Source organism: Rhamphochromis sp. 'chilingali' (assembly GCF_963969265.1).
Source record: "Rhamphochromis sp. 'chilingali' genome assembly, chromosome: 9".
Lineage (NCBI taxonomy): Eukaryota > Metazoa > Chordata > Actinopteri > Cichliformes > Cichlidae > Rhamphochromis > Rhamphochromis sp. 'chilingali'.
In genome coordinates, this window is record NC_137936.1 from 26,290,248 (window position 1) to 26,300,280 (window position 10,033).

Sequence of the window (10,033 nt, forward strand, 5' to 3'; positions counted from 1 at the left end):
GTTAATGAATAAAAGAGAAATCTAAACTACATCAATATTTGGTGTGACCATCCTTTGAATTCAAAAGAGCATCTCACTCGATGATGTTGAGATCAGGGCTCTGTAGGGGCCATACCATCACTTCCAGTACTTCTTGTTCTTTTTTATTTTGACGATGGGTTGTATGTTTGGGTCTGTTGTCCTGCTGCAGAATACATTTGGGGCAAATAAACAATCATTAATATTTCTGAAGACATTCTGTTTATAGCATTTTTTCACACCTGCCTAAAACCTTTGCACAGATCACACATCTTTTTGTCTTGCCAGTTTAAGCCTAGCTCACCTAAATGGTTGGGAATGGAGAGTATAGAAGATAGGGAAGAGGAGAAGTAGGAAAAATAAGTGTGGGGCTATACAGGAGGGTTAGTAAAACCTTAAAACCAGTGTAATGCCAGAAAAACAGTGGAACACATGTTCCTCCTTATTTGTCTAGGGTTGCATATTGTCTAGAACATTTTTTATGATAACAGTTTATGCTAAAACCATAGACTGTAAATAAATGATGGATGTAAAATCTATGACATCACCAATTGATTTCTGGATTCTGTTTTCAAGCATTAAAGTTGTTGAAAAATGTTTTGGGGGTTTTTTGGCCTTAAGAGAGTATTTTTACACAAGAGAGTGGATTGTTAAGCTAATGCTAACAAGGTGCACCTGCTAATACAATAAAATAATCCTCTAGTACACATGTCAGAAACTCAAAGCTTGCAGGCCAAATTTGGCCCGCCATGCCGTTTTATGTGTCCTGCGTGAACTTCTCAATGATTATCTTAAAATAAGTTTATCGTTTGCTGCTTAAAAGCACACAGTGATCATAAACTACATTTCCCACAACACATTTCGATTGTTTGAAAGGGAGAGAGACAACATCTAATTTAACTTGATCTGTTATTTAAACATACACATGTGGTATCCACAGAAAAGTCAGAATCTTAGCTAAAAGCTTACAACATAATTTCAATGACCACCAAAAGCTAAAACAGCAAACAGATGTAAACACAAAGCGTGGATCCCACGTACAGGAAATGCCAATCGGGTGCGGAAAACCGACATCTCACAGATTCTGAAACTCCAGATTTCATCACTCTCCAACCAAAATTCATTGAACGGCAAAACAAGATCACTACGCTATACTTCACTTTTGAAAAAGACTTTTAATGAATTTCCACTTACGTTGGCTGTCTTGCTTCCACCATAAAATTGCACTTCCTTCATAGCTCTCTCTGTGTGCTTCGAAAGACTAGTTTCCCATCAAAAATCCCTAATTCGTGCATTATTTGCTTGTTTATTACACACCAGTCTATTGGTGAGTACAATAACAGCTGAAAGCCTAATTTCTACTATCCAGTACAAAAGAAAATTTCAACTTTCACAAATTGCAAAACGAGTTACGTCTCTAATAAAACCTCTTTGTGAAAAACAGATGTTTGTTTTTCCACTTTCAACTATAGAAATCTGGTTTTTATGACAATTAAAAAGCAATCGCCACAACATTAAAAAAAAAAAAAAAAAAAAAAAGGCTTCCTGACACCGACAGAAACAAGAGTTTTGCTGGTCCAGCCTGCTTAAGATCAAAGTGGTCTATATGTGGCTCGCAATATAAAATAAGGTTGACACCCCTGTCCTAGAAGCATCATTTGAGTTTCCATGTTTATGCAGACAACTTCCAGATTTACTCTTCCTTTCTCCGGGAACCACCTAACAAATATTTCATTCTTTAGCATCTATACTGGTGCATTTTTGCTGTATATGTGTATTACTATGCAACTTCCACAGACTTTACTATATTACTTTGTCAGGGCATTCTTGTAAAATAGACTGTTATTTACAATAAAAGATGAGCTCATACTAATGGGTATGAACAGATATGTTCTCTTAGGCGATAAAAAGTTTCAGGTATATTGATCAAGTGGTTTTTTGTAAGAGACATTAATAGCATGTCACAGTCCCCCCCCCCCCAATTGTCCCTTCTGGTAAGTGCTCTGACAACACATAATAAATTACCACACTAAAAACTTGATCTCTAATTTACACTTTAAATTTTATTAAAAAAAAAAAAAAAAAAAAAAAGTGCATTCACAACAAAGAATGAATAAGACTAAAATAAGTTATATTACAATATTAAATGTACACTTGAACAAAAACTGTACAATATGTACAACAGAACAAAAGGCAAACAAAAACATCACAGGCCCGATTGCAGCCAGGTGGAGGTAGGTTTCCTAAAGAAAATTGAGTCATCCCTGCTCACTTTAGGTTTACAAGGCAGTTATATGACTAATTTCTATGAAATGAACAGTTAAATATTTGCAGAAATACAATTAAGCTTCCCTGAAAGAACTGGTTTGAAAACAAAGGAGACAGTGTCCTGAACAGCATGCATCTCAAGGCAAAACTGCTTCTGGCTATCAACGTGTCAAATACTTACTGATTTAGGAAGAACTTACTTCAAAACCTAATTAGGCCATCTGCACATTTCATTATTAACCTTAATAGCAACATCAGCAAATAAATCACCTGACAGTCGAGGATTCTGCTGGACATGTTCATGTCTTAAACTATTTTTGTGTGTTACAGCGAGAGTATAGAACAGCCTGTGAATCCAACCTTTCAAAACAGGGAATGTTTATTAGTGAGTGGCCCTTGTTGATTGATAAGTCTTTACATAAAATATTTATTTCAAATCATAAGTAGAGTGATTTTTGTTTCTTTTAAACACTGTTCATTTTTTACAATTTGATCCAAGTACAAGGGCCACCAACTGACCAATCAAAATGACACTTACTCACCTGAACTGACACAAAAGAAAAATGACTGAATCAAGTGACTATGATTGCGGTTGTTGCAGCCTCCTCCGACTATTTAAAACTTTGAGTCTGTCCTCTTTTTGTTTTTGTTTATTAAAAAGAAAAAACAAACAAAAAAAAAACAAACAAAAAAAAAAAACCCAAACACACACACACACACACACACACACACACACAATATAAATGTTAGAGATTTTGCCCAAACTTTGGCTGCTTTGCAAAGCTTGCAGTTCAGTCTTAACAAAAAACAAACCTGAAGTCCACTTAATATGGCTCACCTTTGAGCTTAACAGATAACACATGACTCAGTGAGTGAACTAGTGCTGAGCTGAACTGTGGCCAAGCATTGCTGTGTACAGCGTTGGGATTAACATACATCATTCTGTAATAGTTGTGTTTAGCCCAAACATAAAAGCCATACAAGGCTGAAGGCACAACTTTGTAATGACATTAAGTCAAAGTTAACAAAGCACAATTAACTCTAAAGCCACCAAAGACCTGTGAGAATGGAGGGATCATAGTCAATATGGCTATAAAAGATCCTGAAAATAATATTCAAGTTTCATTAAACTACAACACTGTACTGCAGTGGCTTCCAGTTAATTGGTCTAATTGAGACTTTGCTTTAAATCATTGACATTTGACATACTCCCACAGATGACGCAAAAGAAATGACAGGATGTTGTCTTTGTCTTGTGTATTGAGGTGGCAGGGGGACCCAAAAAAAAAAAAAAAAAAAAAAAAAAAGAAAAAAAAAAAAGAAAGAAATGCACTACACTCTACAGTCAAGGCATGACAATGATTAATTATGAGGCAATGTGTGTTATATCATGTCCAGGGAAACTGTGTGCATGTGAATATACAGACTACATGACAGAAAAAACTGTATGTGCGCTTTCCAGCAGGAAAAGCCATTTCTTACTCCCATCTATCTACAAAGTCTCTTCCCTTACCCCGCCCCCCCCCCCAAGAAGTCTCTGAAAACCTACAAATGTCCAATCCTGGTCCGTTACCTACGGAGCTGCTCTAGTCTGGCTTTCAGCTTTTCCTGTTTGGCTTTAAGTTTGTCTTTCCTGGTTTGCAGTCTGTGGGACTCATCCTCTAAACTATAAATACAGTCTCTGGCTTTCTTCAAGATCACCACCTTAGATGCCTTGTCATTGTGCGACAACTCAGGCACGTTGTCACGCAAGCGCATGAAACAGTTCTTTAGCTCGTTTCGGCGTTGCCTCTCCATCACATTGTGAGTCTTTCTCCGCTCCTCCTCATCCTCCGTCTCTGTTGAGTTTCGGGATGAGTGACGCGATGAGGTTGATGAAGAACTGCGTGAAAGGCAGTGGAAGCGTGACGGGCCATCGCTCCCTCGTGCACGCTTGTTTGATGGCGGCGGTGATGCAGGGCAGGGAGCAGCGTAGTTGTGCTGTAGCTGGATTTCAAAGCGGTATCGCTGCCGAGCACGTTGTTCCTCTTCTTGCTTCTGCTGACGTTCAGCCAATGTAGGCTCAGGGGAGGAACTTGAGGAACAGCGGACCACAGTCACCACATCAATTTCCTCCTCTGTAAGAAAAAAAAAAAAAAAAAAATTAGAGTAGTTCTTTGGCCCCCCATGACCATGTCATAATCTTGGTGGGTTGTGGCACAACTTTTAAAAGGACACACCGTATAGACTGCACAAAGCCCACCGAAGGACACCAGTCAGTTGTGAAAATCTAACTTGAAATAGTTAAAAGTTTACAACATCCACAAAGAATTCCAGTGGAATTACCAAATCACAACAAGCTATCATATCCTAAGAGATAGTAACCACTGAAAAACTAATATAAATGCCAATCTGCCATCTCCGTTCTAGCCCAGAGATGCTGCAGGGCTTAAGGCAGTAAAATGACTCATTAAAAGCGTAATAGATTGAGCCACAACTCTCACTGCTAAACATGAGTCACACACACATTTCTCTTAAAACCCCTAATCTACTTAATGTCACTCAACATCTTAAACCTCACCCACACCTTAATAACACACTTCAGCCATTAAGGCTTCTGCAGATTAAAGGTGGGTGCTGCTGTCTTGATAAGCTGAACACAGAACAGTTTGGGCTTAGTGCCAGTAAACATTAACAGAATTGTCAATGAAATGCCAGTGAGGCTGTTCTGGGTGTGGGTGTTTATACTGATAAGCACTGCAACAACAAAGCAGGACTGAGATTAAAGTAAGAGTTGATCATCAGCACTACAACTTAATGAAAACATTCAACTTACCAGAGTCGCTAGATGAATATGTGGACAGCTCGCCACCAACTGATCCGTAGTCTGATGTGGCTTCACTGGGCTCCGGAGCTTCCATAAGGCTCTGGCAGTCAAGTGTGGAGCCGGCGATCTCCTCAAAGATGCGGGTATCAATGTCAGATAGTACGGGGCTGCAACCGAGTAGTGAGGAGACAAGCTTCTCCTCAGCTGCCAAGCACTGCCAGAGGCAGTCCTCAGCTTCCTCAGAGCAGGGCTGGTTAAGCTCGCCTTCTTTCTCAGCATCAGAGTGGAAGAAGTCACACTGCCAGTTGAGCTGCATGTCATGGTCCTCCAGTAGAATATCCGACACGTAGCTGAGCTGGTCCTCCTTGGACAGAGGCTTATCACCACCCAGCCCAGACTTCATGGGGGGCGACTGCGGAGGTGTCGGTAATGCCTGGAGGTCTTTCATCAGGCTTTGGCAGAACTCGTCATCAAAGAGCAGCGGCTCTGAACAAAACCAGTCCTGCGACTGAGTGAAACTTTCCAACATGTTTGAAATCTGTGACAACGACAACAAAAAACGGTATAAATTAAAAATCTAAGAGGTAGTGGAGCTTATAAAGTTAAAATCCAGAGAAGCTAATCCAGTAGTGTCTTTACAGCAGCGCAGAGTCAGCGTCTATTGGGTTAATCCCAGCAGCAGCAACACCTGTTGTAGTGATAGTTTTAACCTGTTCCTCTAGACTGAGTCCCCAACCTGCAGGCTCTACCTTTTTATCTGTGTTTACATCACTATAACCCCGCCCCTCTGCTCCTGGGGAGGCCCTTAAGCCCCCCCCCCCCCTCCTCCTCAAAAAAATACCCCCCTACCCATGACATCACAGGAACAGCTGGGACACACAGAAACTTTACACCTCTTTCCACCATTTACTTTGTTCCTACTCAGAATAATAAAACACTCGCAAATTAAGTCAGGCTGACTGCTGACACAGAAAACAATACTCTGAGTCTAAAGGAATGGGTGCGTTGCATTTGCTACGATACTTGGGCCACTTGCTGCTGTTAAACAAATACAAAAAAACCTCAGCTTTCTGGCACAACACAAAGGACAGTTTCCCCAACTCTGTTCAGAAATACACTATTAAGCACACACACACGCAAAAACATGCATGGGACACTAAATGTTGATTTTCTACTCAATTAGAAGCCACTCCCAAAAGCTTTAACAACAAAAGCTTTAAAAAAGTTTCACTGAAAACAAAAAAAACAAAACAAAAATGAGCATTTCTCATTTAACCAAGGTCGTTTCAGCTGGAACAGCCTGACCTATGGTCCTATTTGGGGGAGGGGGAACTCTTATAATACTCCTGTGGGGTCGTATGGTATGTGCATGTATAGCAGGCAGTGTGGGAGAACAAAAGCAGCAGTGTGTGTCCGGGAGTTAAAGGCTGCCTTTCTTTACCATCACGGCCTGGGAAAAGCTGAGCTACAACTTAAATGCAGAGCGCAGACAACGATTACGCAGCAATATTAAATACATTCTACACTTCCCTCTCTCTTAACGTATCCAAAATATCTCTTGCACGAAAGAAGGACTTCGACCAAAAATACTTGAGACCAAGCACAGCTGGAATGTGAAAACAGAAGAGCACGAATTTCCTTAAGTTTTTGAACGCATCTGCTGTTCGGTCGTCCTGCCTTCATGCTCTGCAGAATCTATTGTGCAATGATTCATTTAACCAAATTCACTAAGGTGACACACTAGAAAAATAGAATATAAATAACTACACGGAGTCTAAGAATGAATCTCCGTAAGAAAAGTAAAAGTCAACCGTTCGTAAAAGCACAAAGTCCGTAAAAGGATTTAAAGGTTAACCGGCGTTGACGGTCATTTAAACCCCGATGCGTTAAACAGCGCCGGGACCCCACGTGAAACCGGCAGTCATTTTTTCCTCTTTGAAGCACCGCTAAGATACACCAAAAGAGAAAAAAATACAAAGAAATGCACAAAACCCCCATTCTCACATGTGTGCAATGAGGTTTCCGATAAAACAGCTGTCTTACCTTCAACTGTCCTTACAGGAGAGTGCACTCAAAATAAAGACAAAAAGTAGAAATGCCCTATTTATCCAGCAAAGTCCACAGCGAGACAAAAACGACTAGAAAATCCTGCCCAAGTGAAACTTTCTGCGTGTAAAATTGAAGTTTGTGCAGGGCAGCATTTCGGGTGTATCCTGCTTTTTCTTCTCTCCTCCGCCGCTTGTATCAGCCAGAGTAGGTGTGGCTGCAGCGGTCACTGAGTTTAATACAGGGCGTACGCCGCGATCCTTCCGCCGCCGCTAAACTCGCGCCAAAACATAATAGCCAACAAAGTGTCGTTAACGGCAATCATATCCACCGCTGATGTAACCGCAGTCGGTTTCTCTTTTGATTAAGTCCACGCGGAAAAAAAGGGGGTGACGGCAATTTGGTTTAATTGCACACTGAAGCCGGGACTATGCGCGGAGTGATACATACGCTTGCTTGATTTCCAGGAATACGGTGGCGGGTAAAGTTGGGAAGAAACACACGTGGACTGAGAAAAAGCCGGGTATCTAACTGCTCACTGCCTGCCTACTTTTCTCATTCTCGCCTTAAGGCGTCATTTGAAAGCTACAACAGAGTTAAGCCAATATAAAACCATTTAAACAGTGATTTTTTGACAGTCTAAATGATAAAACAGTCAAGTGAACCACACTTGAGGTGTTAAAATGAAAATTTTTATTATTTTTTTAAATGATATATTTCAGAGATTAAAATGAGTAACACATACATCTCACTCATTACTGGAGAATGTAGAGGATACGCTCACGCATTTTACGGGTTAAGGGGTTTATACCGCGTTTCCTCCCCCTCTTTGTCCCTTTAATTGTAATATGAGAAGGGGAGACAGGCTGACATACAGATGGACTGAGTGCTCTCAGAGCCACGTTATCCTCCAAATCCAACTCTTGCGAGAGTGTTTCACCATCCACCCCTCCCCCTCTACTACTACTACTACTACTACAAACTAAAGGACCTAAAGCGTCATCATATCACCTACTCCACTTTAAGCTTATGCACAATTAAACATTTCAAACACGAAAATGTATATTTTACAGTCCTTTTTATTCTTCAGAAAATGCTAATTTTTATTTATCTATGATGTAGTTTTTGTATATTTTGTTGCAGAATAAATTCAAACAAAACGGAACGAACAAACACAACATATGCACATTTTACTGTTTCCTCCATTATTTCCTAACTGATCGTTTACAGATCCTTCCTTGTAATAAATTATCTTCCAGTCGTCCCACTCGGACACTGTAGCCCTCCATCCAGTGAGTCCCTTGCGCTGCTCCACTTACGTAACCGTCAAGGATTTTGCCGGTACACGTGCAGACACGTCGGCCAATCAGATTGCCAGTTAGCCTGTTCACGTGAGTTCTTAGCAAAGTCCAAGGAACACTGTAAGGAAATCTTATACCAACCCCTTTCTATAAATTAAATTAAACCCAACACACGTGCCAATGATTTTAAAATGAGCTTTATTACATGCATTAAAAGTGTGTCTGTATCTATTTTTTAAATTACGTATTTACTAAGATGATCATGACTTATGATATGCATAAGTCTCCACAAAAAAGTCTCTTATTATAAGCTCAAAGACCCCAGCATGTATTCAAACATGTAAAGTAACAGCTCTTCTTCATTCACTGTTATTCACACACTGCTTTTCTGAGCATACTCTGCGTCTTTAGATGTAATCGCAGCCCCCTAGGTGGTCTGCCACATGTAAACTACTTTCTGCTGAGTGTGAAAGTGTACTCTGTGTTTTCACAAGAGGGTGAAGTATTAATATCACACAGACAACAACAGCAAAGCTGCACTGAACTTGCACTAAAGAAGCAATCTGCTGCTCCACATTTTAGAAGATGGTTGTTTTTTTTTCGGGGGGGGGGGGGGGGGGGGGGGGGGTTACAGATAGAGATCACAAGAACATTTTGGTACAGCAGCAGTGAACATTCACACAAAGAGCAGGGAGCAGGCTAAATAAGTGGATTAATGTGCCACCTACAGGCCAACTGGCAAACTGACTGGTGGTTGGCCCAGTTTCACCTGAGTATGTTGAACATCTTGACCGAATGACTGGATTCTTCGTTTTCTGACTAATTTCTTAATTCTGGGATTTCCAGATGCTTTCACATGAATCCTCCCTCAAACATCTGCACCACAACATGAAACCTTTGTTAAACTCAGCTGAGATCAGATGATCATTTGCTATTAGTTATGAGTGAAGTTAAAACAACACTTTAACACATTTACAAACTGCAAAATGTTGCTAAAATCAGAGTAGTTTGAGGTTTGCTTCACAAAACCTCTCAGCATGTGATGTGTTTGCTTTCACTTCTGTTAAACTCCTACACTTTCTAGTCATAGAAGATAGTTATACTTCTGAAAAGTGCTGTAAATAAATCAGAGGACTTTTCTCTAAAGTCACCAGTGGGTAAATTACAGTTTTATGTTAGGTTGAAATTAGATTGCTGAGTGATGAGGTAAAAGGTTTATCAACTGACTTACTGACTGACAAACCAACTGACCGGCCAGTGAACTGGATGGCATAAGAAAGCTATTAGGACACACACACACAGCCAAAGCCTAGGGGTGTGAGAGAAGGAACCAGGGAATGGGATTAACACTGTGTGTGTTCTCCGCTACGATCTCCTCCTTATTAGGAATCTTCATCCGGCAGCATGTATCTGCGCAGACAGACAGGCTGCTGCTGCTTTAATTAGACAGCAAAGCTCATTCACATAGAAGCTGTGCACACTGATGCTGGTGGTTTTCAAAGTGTGAGCTGGAGGGCTGGTTCCTGCTTAGAACTTTCAATAAAATACCCCCCCCCCCCCCCCCCCCCCCCAAAAAAAAAAAAAAAAAAAACGA

The 10,033-nt window shown here is 40.6% G+C and overlaps 1 protein-coding gene across 1 annotated transcript; it reads right to left on the reverse strand.

The window, feature by feature from the left end:
* Positions 1-2,061: 2,061 nt before the first annotated feature.
* Positions 2,062-7,528, reverse strand: mych (myelocytomatosis oncogene homolog). Its single transcript, XM_080892481.1, has 3 exons — positions 7,136-7,528; positions 5,102-5,630; positions 2,062-4,403 (listed from the first exon to the last, which is right to left on the reverse strand). The coding sequence occupies exons 2-3, from the start codon at positions 5,619-5,621 to the stop codon at positions 3,856-3,858; spliced, it is 1,068 nt and encodes a 355-aa protein (XP_080748607.1). The 5' UTR covers positions 5,622-5,630; positions 7,136-7,528; the 3' UTR covers positions 2,062-3,855.
* Between the last annotated feature and the right edge of the window lie 2,505 nt (positions 7,529-10,033).

What these genes read in the sequence shown, in the direction of transcription:
- mych (XM_080892481.1), bottom strand. Translation starts at nt 5,621, where the DNA reads ATGTTGGAAAGTTTCACTCAGTCGCAGGACTGGTTTTGTTCAGAGCCG. An exon ending in ATATTCATCTAGCGACTCTG is followed by an intron (nt 4,404 to 5,101) that starts GTAAGTTGAATG and finishes TTTTTCTTACAG; the next exon opens with AGGAGGAAATTGATGTGGTG.